This window comes from Silurus meridionalis, chromosome 18, assembly GCF_014805685.1.
Source record: "Silurus meridionalis isolate SWU-2019-XX chromosome 18, ASM1480568v1, whole genome shotgun sequence".
NCBI lineage: Eukaryota > Metazoa > Chordata > Actinopteri > Siluriformes > Siluridae > Silurus > Silurus meridionalis.
The window spans coordinates 25,822,451-25,842,404 of NC_060901.1; the positions used below are offsets into that span (position 1 = coordinate 25,822,451).

Consider the following 19,954-nt stretch of genomic DNA (forward strand, 5'->3'; position numbering starts at 1 on the left):
CTTAATTCAATTTGCCTCCAACTTCAGGGTAACAGTTTGGGGAAGAACCACATATGGCTGGTAAGATCGAATGTCCAATTTCTTTCATCCATACAGTGTATAACTCACCAAATTGCATCAAAATCCTTAAATACACTGAGTCTTGGGTAATGTATTATTTAATTCTCCTTCTACACCATATTGCATCATTTGTCACTGAATGGGAATCAACCCTTGTGCAACAAAAACCCACCGGTGCTCAATAACTTTGAGTGGCAGTGCATAATTATAGTGATAATTGCCAAAACTCTGTGTACCGATCAATAGAGTAGATTGATCTACTGCTGATTCACAGACAAACAGTATTTTTCAAAGTATACACACACACACACACACACACACACACACACACACACACACACACACACACACACACACACACACACACACACACTGAGTTACAATACAAACCTCTAGATGGCATCATTAGCTCCCAGATCACAGCAGTCATGTTATACAGTACACTTCCCAAGATCATGAGAATATCACCGAACTCAGACCACTTCAAATTTTGTATTATTTCTCAGGAATTTCTATTAAGCAACGGTGCAAATAATTATGCTACATTGAAATTTGCCTTTAAAAAATCTATAAATGGGGTGATGAATTGATGAGTGTTTTTTCGGGAAAAAAACGCCAAGAACGGAACTCTGGATAAAAGCAGCTGATGAAAAGGAAAAGAAAAAAGGAAGGAAGGATGTATTAATAATAAAAAAATTGGTAAAAGTATTGCAACCAGTGATGTATTTTTTTTTGGGGGTTGAAATGAATGAATGAATGAATGAATGAATGAATGAATGAATGAATGAAGTGTGCTGTTGAAAATGGATGGGGTTTGTTGGTCACATTCAAAGAGTTGTTACAACCATAACTTTCATTGTTTAATTTATTTAAATAAAATAAAATAAATTATTACATTTAGCATCGTGCATGAAACCAGTTCCTGTTATCGCTTATGCTATAGCCATTGTTTACTTGCATTCAAGTTAATAAGAAACCACAAAAACTTTCACAACTTGAACACTTTCTCATCTTAAACATCTCTGATATGTATATTATTAGTCTTAAATGTAGTGTAAACAGAGCTGCTGTTATAAAAAAAATGTATCAAGACCTTTTGACCAACCAGATTTGGGAATCTAGCAGTGCTGCAGTATAAACGTATCAAAGTAAAAAACTGATTTTCCTTTCCTTTCTTTTCTTTTTATTAGCTGTTTTGCACCAAATGTTGCTCACATGCATTTTAGAAAGTGTCTTTTATAATTTTTTGTGTAGTTTTTTACTGTAGTTTACTTATTTTTGTGTAGTTTTTTCTTTTGTTACTTTATGTTGTTTCATTAAGCACCTGAAAGACTGTTGATTTGTTTTTTTATGGTATGTGGTGTATATGGTTGAAATGCCAATAAATACCCACTTGACTTGACTACGAAGTTGTAAAAAGTAAATTGGCTTTCTTTTTTTTTTACAATTGAACTTAAGTAAAAGTATAAACAAAATACCCAACTCTAAATGTATGTATCAATCGAATATAGATAAGAACATTGAAAACTCCATTAACGCTTGTGTTCTTGCTCCAGCTTCTCACTTTACACAATTCACATATTCAGTTTGTGAAAAACAAAAGAAAAAATACGGCATCGCTGGAGCAGAGAGGGTCAAGGGCCTTGCTCAAGGGGTCCAAGTGTGGCGTCTTGCCAAAACTGGGGCTTAAACCTTCAACCATCCAATCAGTAAACCAAAACCTTAAGCACTGAAGCAGGGAATATTGACATGTTTCAAAACTAAAATGTAAGATATTACACATTACAACGTAGAGAAGTAAAGATTTTCCAACATAAAAAAAAAACTCTGATACAGAACCTTGAACCTTTTTACCAGTACACCATTTTACATATTTATTTATAATTAACTGTAACACATCATTTTTGAGTACATTATTTTAAATAAAATAAATGGTACGTAAATTAAAGAAACAATAACAATTAATAAAAAATCAGCTTGCGGTTGGTTAGTGCACTAATCATTGTACTAAAGGTTTTGAGTTTAAATCTCAGCTTAAAAAATTCTTCTGAGATGGAAACTGTAGTTTATTTAAGACAGAGAGAGATGAAGAATATTAACAGACAATACGCCTGAAGGAAAACATAATTTTCTTTCTCGTATCCTCAGAACACAGTGTTGTTTAATCAAATCACGATTACATTTTTTTAATAACCATACGACCCATATGGCCTTCCATAGCAGTATATATATTTTTATGTCTCGATTGGCCCGCCATAGCGCTTCCCCTCAGATGATGCTGAGGCAGTTGCGCTCGCGCTCAGAGACTCGGTTTTGTCATCCGCGCGCGCGCTCAGATGCCGCTGAGGCGGACAGCGTGGGAAGAACGAAACTGTTAAGGATTTTTACCGCCATTTTTCTTTTACTTCTTCTCTTTTTTTTAATCCTTCTCTCCTACCCTACCCAGAGCGGCAATTAGGACCGGACCGTGGTGACTCTGACGCAAGGGGGATGCTCAGGTGTCGGCGCCGTTAAACAAACTTTTTGGCTACACGTGTGAGAGACCTGACAGGGACTTCCGGTTCAGCTGACAGGAATCTTGGCGGGGGGGAAAAAGACACCAAGTTTCTCTCAGAGCTGAAAGAAGTTTTTTTTCAGCTTTTTATCCTGTCAAGATGGCTGCTTTCACCAAATCTGGAGATGATTCTAACTATAAACCTTTCTTAACCTATAGTATACATGTTAAAAGTTCTAAATCTGACTGGCTTTTGTTGTGAATTCACAGTTTCCTGCTGTTCCAGAAAGTCTGCTGAGATATCACTGAAGATGTCATGTCGACCAAAAAACGACAGGGCAGGTATAATAAGTCCTCATCCTGGTAAGAATGATGAGCAGATTGGACCGATTGGTTTCGAAGCTTAGTTAGATGAGAGTACCCAGTTAGACGCGTGTCTTCGAACTGGAATTCGGGATGCCGCTCGGCACGTGAAAACCCAAAACCGATCGATCATGTTCAATCCGTTTTGGCGAACGCAAACGGAGTTCCTTCAGGGAATAATATTCCATGTGTAAAATATCAGAATGACAGACTCCATGAGGAAAATGCTCCATCTTGCTGGAAATGATGCATGGATGTTCTCAACCGAAGCTGAAGGTTGGTTAGCGTTGCACATGCTCGAACAGGTGCGCCATCGCCGTTTCCGCCGCTTCCTCTTAGCCTTCAAAGGATTTCACACACCGTTTCATGCAATTTCCATCACCTTTGTTAGCGTGTCAGTTGTCCGCTATGGATACGGTGCCTCGCAGGTTGATTTCATGCATGGGCTGGAATTTCGGTTAATTTCTGTGAAAACACATATTTCATCGAATGCTATGAAAAAAGTCTCCATTCTGTATGGCAAGTTTGGAATCAGTTTTAAAACTGTACACGTAATTCTGATTAGCATTAAAGCTAATAATTCAGTGTGTTAATGTCACACACTCAGAATAGTGCATGCTGGTTGTCATCATCTTGCCCACACAGTTGATTTCATATGAAGTGCACAGTAAAAATATCCTGGTTTTAGGCTAATCTTTGTGTTTGCATATGTGTCTGCTCACAGCGGCCCGTACTTTGGCGCTATGCTCTAGCGCCAATATGAGAGTCTTCCTGGCGCGTTGAGCTTCTCCGTGCCAGTCCACATGCAGGCCAAGAAGCGCTACGTGCTAGCGTTGGCGGCGGCTTGCGCCACGCTGCTCGCTTACATCTGCACTCTGCACACCACCGAGATCCAGGCGCACAGCGACGAGCTGCCCTTTTACACCCTTCTCAACCATGCCGAGCAGCCGTACCTCTACTTGGAGGAGGTAGAACCGGAAGAGTACGGACCGCTGATGCTGCTGCGGCGCGAGATCCAAAACAACATGTACAAGAGCCGGCGCTGTCGCATGGACACCTGCTTTGACTTCGGTCGGTGTCAGGGTGCTTTTCGGGTCTATGTGTACCCGCCAGGCACGAGCACGGTCACTGGGATTTCTGAGAATTACCGGAAAATTCTGGCCGCCATTGAGGACTCACGGTTCTATACGAACGATCCAAGCGAAGCGTGCCTTTTTGTGCTTAGTGTGGACACGCTGGACCGTGACAGGTTGTCACCACAATATGTGCAGGATGTCAGAACTCAGATTCAGAACCTTCCACTGTGGAATGATGGAAGAAACCACCTGATCTTTAACCTGTACTCTGGAACATGGCCCGACTATGCTGAGGATTTGGGTTTTGATGTAGGCCAGGCCATGTTGGCCAAAGCCAGCGTCGACGTGCAGAACTTCAGGCCCCATTTCGATGTCTCCATACCACTTTTTTCCAAAGACCACCCCCAGAAAGGTGGCGAGAAAGGTTTTTTGGCATCCAACAATGTCCCGCCTGCACGGAAATACCTTCTGGTGTTCAAGGGAAAGAGGTACCTGACAGGAATTGGTTCGGAAACCAGGAACGCTTTGTATCACATACATAATGGGGAAGATATGATTTTATTGACCACCTGTAAGCACGGGAAAGACTGGGAGAAGCACAAAGACACGCGATGTGACCAGGATAATGAAGAATACTCAAAGTAAGTTTGCCACTTTTATGACCCTGCTATTGGTCCAAGCTTGGTTGCCAAGTTTGATAAAGTTTCAATCATTCAGATCAGTAAATATCACACAGCGTGAATCACGTTTTTCAGTCCTTGTGCTGCAGTTGGTTTTGGTGGATTTTAGAAAATAAAACGAATCCAGAGAAAAAAAATGACATGTCATTTGGCTGTGTTACATCACAGAGTTAAAATGACGAGGGAACGTGTTTTCAGCGGAAAGGAATTGCTGTGATTAATGATATGTGCCTCAAAAACAAGAGAACAAATGATGCCTTTTAGAGTCTTGAAACTTGCCGTTTTCTGTCCTTGGGCAACTCTATGAAACCTCCAGATGTTAACTGAACATTGTTTTTTGGCATTTTCGGGGTGCATTGCTTTTGTTGCACCTTACATAACAGGGTGTTTGCTTTAGTGTGCCATGGAAAAGGTTTGGCTGTTATATTATATATACCATGTTATATAGACACCACCACATAACATTAGGCCATGTTCCCAGACAAAAAAGTTAAATGTAAATAAAAGCAAATGGTCACGTTGTTGGCCAGACTCTGTACTACTCTTTTGCAGTTAAAGCCTAAGCTGGTGGGTGATTTATTATTTATTTATTTTTGACTTGATGCATGATGGAATCGTGGGACACCGACTTGCGAAATCATCTGACCTTAATCCTGTATGAACCTGGGATTATGCATCAAAGGTACAACATAATTTATTCAGCATTAGGGTGGGATGAATTTGACAGGCACATTCTCAAGCAGATCCCTGACAGGCATAATTATTTGGGACGAAGTGACACGCTACTAATCGTTCATCTAACAGAAATGATAAAGAACTCGGAAAGTCTTCCGTATCCATTTCCAAAATTTGTTGAGATATATAAACTTCTCGGAGGGGTTGACTCTTCGAGACCCTGCTGTTGCAAGAATCGGATTGTTGTGAAGTGAGCGGTGTGCTACAAATAGAGACCGATTAGCTTTATTCTAATGCACACGGAATGATCACTTTGCCTTGTTATGAACGTGTCAGTGTTTTGTCTCATTAAAATACCTGATTCCTGGTGAGCAAATATGCAGATAGAGAATTCTAGACTTTATTACTGTTTTCACATTAGTACCCAGCAGTTAAATACGGTGTTATAGCATACAGCTAAACCTCCATAATGTTGCTGAAAATGACTGATTTTTTCAAGGCACTTGTCTGAAAAAAAAAGGCTTCTAGCTAAATATAGAGTGACGGGTTTTGTGACTAATTTCTAAGATCTAAAACAGATCAGATTATAACATCACACAGTTTTTTTGTGCCCTACCTAATGCTCACCTACTCTATATTTCTTATTGACCTGAACTCATTTTACTAAAGATGTCAATACAGGGTGTTTGAAACCTTGGCAATTTGTATACAATGCCTTGCATATGTACCTTTCACACATTTGAGTAGTGTTACAAATCTACACAGCTCATAATATTTATCTGAAGGTGGAAAATCAGAACGATTTCGTCAAATATAAAACTCTAAAATACGCTATTGATCTCTATGACATGAACGGGATCTCGATCTAAGTTTCTCACTTGTTAGAGAACACACCTAAACAAGTGGAAAGCCAGGCGGACGCAAGGGCGTATAAAGGAACCCTATTTTTATACAGATAGTATCTAAAAGCAGTTATCTGAAGGCTTGAACAGTGAAACAGGTAGAGGTCTGGTGCAACCAGTGCTACCAAACATGAACACTGGGGTATATACTGTATATTTATATATATATTCTGTATATGACATTATGACCTGTGATCCAGTGAACATTTTGTCCTCAAAGTTGTTGTGTTAGAAAAATGGTGAGCGTAAGGATTTGATCAAGTTTGACAAATTGTGACGTCTATACGACTGGGTCAGAGCATCTCCAAAACTGCAGCTCTTGTGGGCTGTTCCCAGTCTGCACTGGTCTGTATCTATCTATCTAAAAGTGCTCTAAGGAAGGAACAGTGGTAAACAGGGTTATGCGTTGCTCACCTAGGAAGGAAAGGCAGGCCTGTGTGGTCCAATCCAACAGACGAGCTCCTGGGACTGTTTTGGCAGCAAAAGAGGGACCAACACAATATTAGGCGGGTGGCCATAATTTTATGCCTGATCGGTAGCCATAAAGTTATGACTGATTAGTGTATTTATAAGACACAGAAGTGGAGACAGCTGTGACTGGGAAAACACATATGGCAACAATGCGGAAGTCTGTAGCAATGCGAGCCAGACTGTGGCAGGCAGAACTATGTAAACCCTCTCTTAGGTGCATGGGAGGAGGATATTTCCTGACACCAATAAGCAAACATGCTCAGGACATGGTTTTTGGAACAGTATCTATAGGGTTTGGTTATAAAGAATGTACTTAATTAAGTCCAGAAATGAATAAATGATTATGGCACAATGTTGGCCGGCTAAAGAAATATATATCGGATAAAGACCAAACTGGAAAGTTCTACAAGTTCTACAAGAGCATTTAGACTAGTCAAACTTTAGCCAAAACTACAATGAAGCATGGTGGTGGAAGCATCTTGTTGAGAATTACCCATAGCCTCTCAGCCAGTTTTTCTGGCTGATGACCTGTTTCATCCAGTCACTGACTTTTGCTAATTGTGCGACCTACTTCCAAAAGTCAACAAGCATTGCATTGTGTGAAAAAAATAACTTTACAATCATGCATAACCATGTCACAGACATTGTACTAATGGTCCAGTTTTAGGTGAACCTTTCAATTTGTCAGAGGTTTGTTTTACTCCATACCCTGGAAAATAATATATATAAATATAAATAACCCTGGTTTTGTATTAGAGGGCTATAAGCACACTCTAATGAGGGAATACTCATCTGTAGTTTAAGTGAAGTAATATATGTCTCGCTAGCCTGCAAATTAAAGCTTGAGGTCTCGGCCAGCACACACTTACAGTTTAAATAAATTGGAAAGGATTTCAAAGTGGCGGTGCGGTCAATAATTGGCGCTCTGTTAAATTAAGTAGGAGCTCAGAGCCCGAGGAAGAGCGCATTCCTTAAACACACACTCGCTCACTCAGTCACACACTTCCCGCTGTGCTGGGGTGGATTAAAAATGAGCCTCGCATAATTCTGGAATGACAGCGCAGCCCAGGCACGGCACACACACACACACCCGCACCCTCATAGTCGATGCTTGATTTCATTATCGAGCGCCTCCGAGTCAATGAGAGGCCCGATTCCGAATGCTGTCAGATGTCTTTGTCAGTTTCCTGTTCATTTGCGCCTGCAGGAGAAAGGGAGGCGAGGTGGATGGAGGGATGAAGGAAGGAGACAGAAAAGGAAAAAAACCCCCGCCGATAAGATGTATCGGCTGACTCTAAATTAGAGGCGTTCACGACCTGCAGATTCATCACGGAGGGAGGGACACGCAAAGAAAGAGAGAGAGAGAGAGAGAGAGAGAGACGAATGATGGAGAGGGATGTTTTAATAGAGGTACAGTATGATCAAATGCAAGAGGTTCAATTCGGTGAGAATGCGCTTTAATTAATTTCAGTAATGGACCAGTTTAACTTTGAGAACTAAATGCTTATAAATCTGTATATCAAAGGGTTTTTTTTTTTTTTTGGAATATACAGTATAGAAGAATATCCCATTCTCAGTGATTGGGCGGTGCGATGAAGCAGTCAGTTTGTCCTGAAGATTTTCCCGTTCGGTATGAAGCATTTTTCAATTGGTACCATCACCACCTCCATTTAAGAAATTTTCTAGGGACATTGAACCCGTTGCAAGTGTGAAAACAATGTTTTATGAAATAACACTGTATGTAAAATTTGGATAGTTTGCCTTAAGGTGCAAAATGCTAACGTATCTAGAGGCATTTTATCCGGAACCTTCTTCCTAATTACTGGGTCGAACCAGTTGGTTGGGGGACCCCTGGTCCAAGTTGTCATTCTTGAACTGATTTCACAGATATCTTGTGGCCTGTTCAGGTGGGCTTATTTGATCTTTCCCACGAATTTTCTACAAAACCCTTCGTTTTTTTTTCACGTTCCCACTCCATTTGCACAACCTTGTATAAAAAGGCTCCAAAGAGATACTGGGTCTTTTTTTGTTTTTTTTACAATTTGGTTCAGCAACAATTTGAACATTAATCACAAGAAGCACCCATTTTTCCAGCATGTGATTCATGAAGTGTTTACAGACTGAATAGAGCAATTTACTGCAGTCAAACCTACACAAGGCAACATCTGAATAGAAAATCACTGACAAGGGAATCCAGATGAGACTTAAATCATCAGTGCAGAGTTTGGCAAAGAATAGTAAATCATTCAGCCTGGAATGTTCTCAGAGGAGGATGCAGAACAAACCATGGACATAACCTATGCGAAAGCAAAGTGGTGCCCCGGTAAAATAGGAAGTTACCCCACAAGCAGATGTAAATTCAATCCTGCCCAGATTGGGCTTCATCCATATTCATCCACTGGGCTTATTTTGTCTTGCAGATCTGGCAATGTGTATTCGCATATTCATGTATTTGTGCAGGTCTTCCTTGCACATCCCAATCAGCCCTGACCCATAAAGATTTGGACTCCACAAGACATCTGAAGGTGTGTCATGGTATCTAGCCCCACTATGTTAGTTTTTGTGAGGAAGCCTCCATGGATATTGTTTGTCCAGCACATCCTACAGATACTTGATCTGGTTCAAGATCTTTGGAATTTGGAGTCAAGACTTTTGCTCCCCTGAACAATCTTTGCATTGTGACAATGCAATGGTGTCCAAACGGCGACCATCGAGCTGAATCTACGCAGGAGCCAAATCTGGCAGGTGGGGTGGGTGCGGAAGTGAGATAATGTGGATTGTTCACGCACAGTTTGGTGAATGGTATCAACATTTTCGCTGATTGATCGTATTTAAAGGTCTTCAGGATCTCTCGTCGTGGTTTTGCATCATACTGCTCTATAATTAAATCCGTATTGGAATCCCTTAATGGCTGTGTACACTTGATGACCTCATGGTAAACATTTCCTTTTCTAGCTTTTGGAGAGAAAGGCAGGTGGAGAATAGTTGAAACCGGGGCAACAGTTGAGCAGCCGAGAGAGAGAGAGAGAGAGAGAGAGAGAGAGAGAAAGACGTGAGGTAGAGTATGACAGGATGAGATTGGAACAGGCCACCTGCTGTGATGTGTTCAGTAACAGTGTAATGTGTCAGTGGGAGTCACACTTTAAACCTCTATAATGAGGAGCCATGAGGAGAAACAGCACCTTCCGATCCGCCGCTGAGCGTTTACCGGCCTGGAAATAATGGTCATCAGCTGAATTTGTACCTGCCATCAGAGATATATTCCATCATACCGGTTTCAAATCAGCTATAACAAAAATAAATATATATATTTACAAGTACAGCGCATATGTCCGATACGTTCAGTACAGCACGTCAATTTTGCGATTCCAAATTCTCTTCAGGAAAGGGCTCCCCGGGGTTTGTTTGTCTTTTTTCTTTTTTTTTTCTTTTTTATACTGCCAAGATGAAGCCTGTCCCATTTGGAATCTATCAGTAGACAGCTGTCATCTTAGGTTCCTTGTTTTGGAAGAATTTGCAGGCTGAAGCAAACGCAAAAGGCTGTTCTGTTGACAACCGTCGAAAATGTTTATATATATATATATATATATATATATATATATATATATATATATATATATATATATAAAATACCTGAACCCGATTAAAAAAAAATAATAATTTCTATGTTTGACAAAAGATTTTTTTGTACATTTAATCCCCAGTTTCATTCCCATTTGCTTTTATAATAACCTCCATTTTTCTGGGAAGATGTTCCACTCGATTTTCAAGTGTGCTTGCCATAAGCTCCGCTATAATCCCACTAATCCAGTCGGGCATTGATGTAGGTGAGGTGAGGAGGCCTGAGGGGCAGTCAGTGGTCCAAATTTCCCAAAAAATGTTCAGCATGGTTGAGTTCAGGGATCTTCAGCAGGAGATCTTTCACTTCAACCCATACACAGAGGCACTGGAACAGGTTTAGGTCTCCTAGTTCAAGTGAAGGGATCATTTCATGCTACTGCAAACAAAGACGTCTTTGCGGACAAAACCACACTCAGGTCCAGAAATACACCCATCTATACGTGGTTCTTCGCCAAAGTAAAAAACCTAGCGACTGGTTCGGTATACAAGATTGAATGTAGCTATTAATAGATAAATGTATACCATGTTATTCAAATAAATAATTGATTAATCGATCAATAATAAGAAAAACGCTACTCTTTGGAAAATTGGTGTAAACCACGCGCCATTATGTTGTTAAAGGAAAATATTCAGCCCCAGGGTGCTAACATCAGTTCCGCTTCATTACACCGCTCCATCATTGTTTATTTGTGCTAATATTGCTAAGCACGGTTAACTCGCCTCCCTGTAATCAGCAAGCAGTGCAAACTCCTGGCTTTGCCCTCAACCCCTCAGGTCATACACTCGATACTGCCACATTTGTATAAAAGCTCTTCATTTCGTCTCCTGGCTTCTTGAACGCCAGCCAAAATCTGGGCTTTTTCACCCCCTGCTTTTTAAAGCCAGGGATAAATACATAAATAACATGAACACCATATTAATGATGAACCAGTAGACACGAAATGCCAGAGGGTTCCCAGTCTACAGATTTCGATATTCGAGTATCACCGGAAATCTACTGTCTAGCTGAGTTTTCACAATTTGCCTCTGCCAGCAAGCAGTTCCTGACCCCATGCCATCTGATGTGTATATATACAAACTATATATATATATATATATATATTTGTTGAAAATTGGATTTATTTATTTTTTTTTTTTTACTTGTGTACCGTGTTAGGCCAATCAATAATCCCAAGCAGCTGCAGAGCTCTTTGGTTGATTTGTGTGTGTGTGTGTGTGTGTGTGTGTGTGTGTAGAGTTGAGCTCTGCACTAATAACTTGCCTGCTCTTGTATGAACCTACACCACACACACACAATACACACACTGTCTTCGTCTCAGTCTGTTTCCTCTTCGTTCCTCTCTGTCAAACCGACACACAACACACACACACACACACTCACAGCTCAGTATAATGAGGGAATATTATTGTTTTATGTAAATGTCTGGAATGACACACTATACAATCTGCAGCAGGTGGCCTCCTGGGCTTGATTGATATTTCAGCTAACACATTTCTCCACAGGAGGGACCACGTATACGTGTATGTGCGCAAAAGTGTGTGTGTGTGTGTGTGGAATTTGTATCACCATGTGTGCATGTATTCAGCATATATTTTTTTTTTGCTCATAGATTATTGATGGAAAGAAGTGCGTAAATGCATTCTGCATATTTTGTTTTGTACTTTGGGGAACCACCAAACCACAAAAAAACATAACACCAAGCCATTAAACCTACAAGGTTCCTTTTGTGCCACCAGATCAGCATTGACCTAGCGAGGACTGGACTATTGTTTTTCCTTGAACTTTCTTTTGGTAGGTACTAACCTCCGCCCACTGGGAACTTCCCACAAGACCTCCGCTTTAAAGACGCTCTGATAAAGTCTGGACATCACAAAAGGTTTTACGCTTGCCCATTCTTCCTGCTTCCGACACACCAACTCCGCGAATTGCTGTCCTTGCCAGGTGCCACAAGGTAATCAACGGTATTTACTTCACATGCCAGTGGTCTCATATTATGTGTGGCTGATTTCGCAAGTGTCGCACTTGTGGGCATGTCTTATTATGCACCTCAGAGCGAGGACTAAGGGCCAGGACACATCACGCAGTCGGTTGGCTTCAGTTATTTTTTCGCATTTGGCTCTATTTGGACGGCGTTAGCTGTTTATCGGAGCACAGGGGGAAAAAAATTGAACTGACGGAAAGCAAACAAACGACGGAGTAAAGACAGACAGACACATCTTTATTGACATTGCATAGTACATGTTACTCCTGATCCCTGGGATCCTGGGAACTTCAGCTCCCTGACATTAAGATTTGCCCAAATCTTTTTAGCGTGCAATGCAATTTACTTTACAGTGTGACAACAATTTTATGACTAAGACAAATCAGTCATTTTCAGTCATTTTCTCCCTCTTTTTTTATTATTATTTTTTTTATTCATTTTGCTCCGAAAGGACGAAAAAGAAAAACACAAAGAATAAGAGCAGGGAGTTTGGTGTTATATTACATCCTCTCTGGAGTCACCAGAGTACCACCAAAAGTAATAAGTTGAGTCAATCACGAGTTCCTTGTTGTTTTCTTTTCTTTTCGTGTTTTTTTTTCTTCCTTAGCAGGAAATGCAATATACAAACACCGCTGGTCAACTAAGATTGATGACATCCAGAGGAGGAGAGGGGAATGCAGGAAAGATCTGCTTGTGGCAGTATTGATCTCTAAAATGAATAAATCATGTGGTTGCCTCTGATATTTCCACCTTGTACTTTAGTTGTGTTGCCACTGGCCATGAATGCAGGATGTGTTCGTTTTCAGCTCGAGATAAGCAGGTTTCATATTTATGCTCTCAGCTCAGAGGAAACGAGTCTTGCAGAGTTAGCATCAGTAAGAAAAAAAAACAAAAACAACAACGGCCACATTTCATTTGTTCCCGGCACCAGAGCACAGGTGAGAACAGCTTTTTTTTTTTATTATTTCATTTTTACTATTAATACTTTATGCTAACTCCATTTTTCTCCCTATGTCAATTCAGACATATTTACTCGAAAAGCCCTTTAAAATTTGGGAATTGGGCTATAAATGTTGGTTTGACCTTTAAATGTAGGTAGGGATACATTTCACCTCTACAAGTGGGCGGGGCCGACAATAAAATGATTGCTCATGCACAACTATGGGAATAGCCATAAACGTAGGCAGGCAAATTCTAACGTGTAAAAGTGGGCGGGGTCATCTACAGTTACGTATAAATAGAGGCAGGATTATTTTTACTAGCGAAAGTGGGCGGGGTTATCTTCAAACCCAGGTAGTGTTAAAGTTGACTATAAATGCAGGCAGACTTATTCTTACTAGCAAATGTGGGCGGGGCAATCTCTAAACATTTCTGATTTCACCTTTAAAAGCATGCAAGTTTTCCTTCGAGCACCACAAAGCCCCCAAACCCCCTAAGTGGCGCTGCCATCTCATTTCCTTCTTAACACCGTCTGTCTTTATTGAGTACGGGAGATGGGGAGCACGTGTTAAGAGAGTTAAAGGACACGGACACGTTCTTGTAATTCTCAGAAAGGTGTCGCGTGGATCGAAGCGGAGCCGTGACCGGCTTGCGTTAGGACAAATCTTTGCAAACGAGTGGCCAACTGGCGAGACGGAAGGCCGCTTATGGAAACGAGCGCCTGTTGCTAGGGCGTCGCAAATTGGCGCGATGCAAAACAGAAAACCGGGGGAAGATAAAAAGAAGTGCGGAGATTGTTAAGAAGGCTTTATGAGGGGAACGGCAAAGACAAGGCCATTGTGTCTATAGAGGCGAGTCCTGGTGCTTTCATTGTTGTCAATTTACATGGTGTAAAACACACACACACACACACACACACACACACAATTTGGATTGCTTAGTTGTGCATGAAAAAGATGTAAAAAGCTGTGTGTGTGTGTGTGCGGTATCTCTGTGCCCACGTACCGTTAAACAAACAAGGTCACAGCTTTGATTTGTGACTCCATCTGGCAGGTCGGTCATTTTTATGGCCGTGTTTATGAAAGGTGACATCAGCGTGAATAACCCTTCCATTCTGTTCACACTGTCATTTAATATCCATCCACCTGTCCGACTCGGCTCTGCCTCGAGTTCTGTCTCACACACACACTTTTACACACACTCCTCTTCCCTGTTCGATTACTTTATGATGCTACACACCCAAGCACTACTGAAGTCTTTTTCCGATTGGTTAAAAACGTGATGCTTCTTTCTCTTTGGCGGCAGCTCGAAACTGTAGCGCCGTAATCGTCCTAATTGGCGTTCCTATAGTAACATTCGTTAGCAAACGTAGGATTCAGCGATTCGTGAAAGTCTACGATGTAAAAGTGGGCATTTGTATCGCGTTCTCTCATCGCTACGGGAACACGATGTATCACAACACTGCTGAGACCCGAGGCGTATCCTGAGAGTCACATAGAATACAGATTGACATGGCAGAGGTAGAGCTGTAACTGCCTGCAGACACAACAAAAAAAAGTCTGGTTTCATTTAATCTTTTGTTGTTGTTGTTTTTTTTCCCCCCTTCCTCAAGTCATTAGTTAAGTCATTGGACTTGTGAGCAGGAGGTCATGAGTTCAAATCGCAGCAATACCAAGCTGCCACTGCTGGACCCTTGAGCAAGGCCTTTAACTGATAAGTTGCTCTGGATAAGGGCGTCTACCAAACACCATAAATGTTTGGCTGCATAATGAGGACATTTTTCCCCTAAAAATGCATCGAGCCCTCAAACGCCGGCTTTTCAAAAGACCGGCCGGCTTTTCGAAGGAGTGTGTTAAATTCAGGATATCAGTGTCAAAGTGGAGATCAAATGTGTGTGAAAAAGAGAATAATAATAAAAAGGAACTCCAGGCGCCACGAACGCCGCCTTTATTACCTCCAGAGGCATTATACAGATCTATAACCACAGGCAAATGAATTGTTTCCACTAACCCTAATTATGAAAAAGCATCCAGGAGTAGCGCGTTAAGCATTTCGAAGCGTGGCTACTTTTCAGTTTGATAAATCTCCAGCTGTGTATGCTGTCCGCTTTCAGGACCAGGGCATTCATTCACAAAAAAAAAATTATAATTGATTTACGGCAACATCAATACCGACTTTCCCAGAATTTCCTGGCTGAAAAACGCGAAGCGGCCGCCGTGAGCTCTACATCCGTTACATCAGCGTTGATATTTACCGCGGCTCACGATCGATCAGACGGAGTCATACTTTATTTTCTCTTTGCTTCAATTTCGTTCGACCTTCACGGAAACCGTCGGCAGGTTCGTCCGCGCACTTACCGATGCGCATCAGTATTGCTGTGTCCATCTTCATCAATCTTTTCTTCTGATCAAACATTGTAATGTTCGGTAGATACAAGTCAATCAACTAGAATTGTCATTTCATTACAGTAGAGCAGTGGTTCTCAACCTTTTTTTATTCAGGGGACCCTGATTTTAGGTAGGTTTCCACTCTCGCCATACGCTGCGGAAAAATTCTCGACGTTTATTTCCTCTCTTTATTATTTTTAAAATATTTATTATTACATTTTTTTATTGTGCTGTTAGAAATGAAACAAATATATTTATTAAAAAAATCAATCACCCCTTGAAAAACTTTAGCGACCCCTAGTGGTACTGGGTACTCTCACTGTAAAAAGTATATTCGTTCTTTCTCTTTCTTATGCCCTTTCTTACCTTCTCCCGTTCATTCTTTGCCTTTCATTATTTTCTTTCTGTCTGTCTGTCTAAGTTAAGTGCTAATAAGGGGACCAAGCACCAAAAGTGTACATGCAAACTATTGTTGTTCTAACTTTTCTTTTGCAGTACAGAAATGACTTTGGCACCCTGACTCAAAACTTGGGATTTGCACAAAACTTCAGGACAGTGCCCCCTACATGTCAAAGGTCACAATAGCATGCTTAAAATGCTTACTTCTTAAATAAGTCTCAATTCTTGGCCCAAGAAAATCACACTTGCAGCTATTGTTTGTAAGTAGATTTCTACCAACCCCACCCCCTTGCACATATGTAGTGGAGCGTGTTAGCATGCTGTAGGCTTGTTAGTCACAGGGATAGGATTGCTAATGCTGACACTATCAAAACACTATTTAAAATGCACACACACACACACACACACACACACACAACGTGTATTTAGATGTTTAACAGAGAAAGGTGAGGTAGTCTAATTATCAGCATTGTACCTCTTTGAAAAAATATGCTCCATTTTACCTTCAGTAATGTGAGCAGAAATATGAGAAGACAACATCTGGTAGGAAATGTTTTTACACTCAAGGCTTATTATTATTTTACGTTTCCCATGAATCCCAAAATGTCGAAAACAATGAAAACCTAAACGATTTCGAAAAGGAGTAATGAGCGAAGCAGTAGGTTTTCAATCCCTAGCGTAGATACAACAATTTACACACCGCCAAAAAAAAGAAGCAGTCAAAATATACAAAATAAATGCATGATATTAGAAGATACAGACGAGAAACTAGTCAAATGATCTGCTCGTGCAGTGCAGCAACAAAATGGCTTAAAATAAAACATAAACACTTAATCCAACAGTCGATTTATTGTAATTTACTTAAAACTAGCTTGTACATTTTTTTATTATTTATTTATTTATTTTTTTTTTTTAAGTTTGCTACTAAACAAGAGACATGCCTTTTAATTTAATACATTCTTAAGATCACGCACACATGCGTATTATGAACAATTATTTATAGTCGTATAGAAATCGTTACAAAAGACTTTAACGTTTTGCGACATAAAACATCGCTGAATGTATTTCAGCACTTGAGTGGTGAATGGAAATGGAGTGTTTGTATGATTTTTATGTTCGAGGCATGAACAAAATAAATGCTACTGTTTGCTAGGTACCATGTTAGCAAGAGAACGCATGCCTGAACGTGTCACGTATCGTGCAAACAACTCTAAAAATCTTGCCGTGTGCGCCTGATCAATCGTCTTTCTCCAGATGTTTGTACTGACATAAAAAAACCCTCTCATGGATCAGCAATTTAAATCCCAGACCCACTTCTCTTTACGGGCCCTTACCACGCCGCTGCATCGAGTGAGCTACCTCTTGTTATTAGCCGGGTTTGAAAATGTACGAGGTGAAAATCTTCGCCGGAGGGGGGAACCATTATGTTGGCCTTTAAACTCTCAGCAGTCTATCACTTGGTAAGGTGTGCGATCGGCCGGATCGTGCTCGGACTCTACGGTATTTACGAGCAAATCCGGGATAAAAGGTGCCACGGCCTTGCTTCTTTAATACGACCCTGAGGTAGTCCGTATGCGAATTAGATTTTTCCAAGAAATCTGAAAACGGATTGTCTGTTCTGTCGAAAGGAAAAAAAAGAAAAGAAACGAGAGTAGGGAGGGGGAAAAAAAGGGATTGATTTATTGGATGGTGCCGCCTCGGAGAGTGTGACCCTCTCTGGGACCTGAATATGGATTCAATAATACAGTGATGGAGAGACGGAGAGCAATGGAGTGATTGAGTGATAGCTTAAGGGAGGAATGGATGGATGGAGGTACTCATTTGATATGGGCTGTTTTTATTGAGTGAGCTGTGCACTCCGGGGCTCTCGACCACTCTGCGGCTCACACGCATACATGAGCTCAGGGGTCAAGAGATTTTTCCTGACAGATTGTCCTGAATATTTGAAGAGTTTTCGATTCGAGAAAAGACTTTGATCCTGTCTGCTTTTTGCTCACTCTTAAGCAAATCATATCACTTTAAATATTCTGAAGGTGCACATAAAAAAAGGGGACGATCTGGAGAAATTCCCGTTTGCCGACGCATTTATTCAGTTCTGAGAACGCTGTAAAGGGTAATTGATTGCGTTCAAGTACCAAACAGGGGTCCTTATGGTAGGACTGGGATTGGGACCGCTAAGCCGCAACTGGTTTTATGTCAAAAAAACTTCTGGAGAAAGAGGTTTTGGCAAAAACAGGTTTTTACTGTTACACCAAGTCTTTGATACCTCATGTACCCCAAATTCACATTTGTATCCATTTATTGTTATGAAATGTTAGGGAGCTGGGGTCAAAGCGCAGGGTGAACCTAGAGAACTGAGGGTTAACACCCTTGGCAATACCGGGCCTTAAACTCATGACTTTTTGATTAATGCCCCCACACCTTAAATACTGAGCTCCCACTTCCATATTGCAAACATTTTTCATGACCTACGTGCACTGTAATGCAGATACATAAAAAAAACAGTATTTTTGTCTGAAAACGCTCGCGTCCACACTTTCTCAAAAGTTGCTCATTGGCCGTGTTATGTCCCTGTATTGCGTTTAAACAAAACGTAAGATGCTTCGACCCGCGTCATTTATGCCCGGCAAATGCAGATTTTCCGGCTCATTGAAACATTGTGGCAATGACATAAAAATGGCGTTTTCAAACGTATTCGTTCTGGAGAGCGTTTTCGAAAAGCTACACTTACTGAAAACGGCGTCACAGTGTGGACAGGAGGCCAAAACAAAAAGAATTACATGCATTTTTAAACAAAATTGTATTAGCGTGGACATTGCAAACTGGGGCCTTCGAAAAACGCTGACGTGTTTTTAGTCGTTGCTGCGGCGTTTCAAAGAAACGGTGGAAATGATGCAGGTCGAAACGTCTTGTGTTTTGTTTATGCGCAGTTCGAAGACGTGAGCATGAATAGCAGATCTTCATAAAGCTTTGTGTTCAGTGGCTTGTCATGCTGAAACAGATTTGGGTTTCCTAGTTCACATGGAGGGAAAATGTCATGCTAGCACTGCGATACAATTGTGGTTTGGGGCAGAAGAACATATGGCGGGAAATTCAGGTGTTCCAAACCTTTGTCCGTATAGAATACATCCATATAAACCTAGGATTGACCAATCAGAGATCATCGTGTTTAAATCCTGGTGAATTTTCGTGTGGTCATGTTATATACTGCGTTCAAAAAGTTACGAACCATGCACACTGTACATTCTCCTATTCAAGTTTTCTTCTTCCTGAGACAGTTACAGAGCCAGAAGAGGAGATAACCCAGGGGTTTCAAGTGGTCACATCAGATCACTCCTCTCTCCTGGATTTTCTGTGAAATTCGAAAACCACAATAGCACGCTTCTATCAATTCCGTGCTCTTCAGAGTCGAAGCAAGAAAGTTGTTCAGAAATGTGGGTCGTGTTAAATATAGCCATGCTACTGCTGAAAAAAGAAAAAAGATTGCAGTGCTGCTTTGTTTTCATAACGCAGGCATCGATCGGCTTCTGCTAGCATGAAGCCAACAATGTGACTTTTTAGAGAAAAAAACAAAAAATGCTGTGGTATGAATGTACTTACATCTAGAAAGTGTCACATTTGAAATGTGTTTGTAGCTAGTTAACTAGCGCTAAACATTCGGAAACATTTTTTTTTTTATTATTTTGTGGTGAAAATCTTTTTACAGCTAGAAATCGCTCACATGGAAAATTTCCTTGTAGGTAGCTAACTAGCGAGGAACATGATAACTAAAAAAGCATATTCGCTGTGATAACTGAAATGCTAACTAAAATATTTACTTACAGCTACAAATAGGTTACATTTGAAATTAGTTTGTAGCTAACTAGCAAGAAACATGCTAACTGAAAAACATATCCTTCCTGGTA

General features: G+C 40.7%; 1 protein-coding gene across 2 annotated transcripts in view; it reads left to right on the forward strand.

Annotated features, from left to right (window-relative positions):
• The first annotated feature begins 2,359 nt into the window (after positions 1–2,359).
• LOC124401370 (exostosin-1) overlaps positions 2,360–19,954 on the forward strand; it is a 127,388-nt gene continuing 109,793 nt past the window's right edge. Inside the window, exons 1-3 of one of the 2 annotated variants that reach the window (XM_046873647.1) lie at positions 2,360–2,558; positions 2,825–3,222; positions 3,642–4,634. In XM_046873647.1, the coding sequence (XP_046729603.1) occupies positions 3,721–4,634 (914 nt within the window). In that variant the 5' untranslated portion in view covers positions 2,360–2,558; positions 2,825–3,222; positions 3,642–3,720. Of the gene's footprint in view, positions 3,223–3,641; positions 4,635–19,954 lie in introns of both variants that reach the window. The other variant, XM_046873646.1, reaches the window with a different exon arrangement.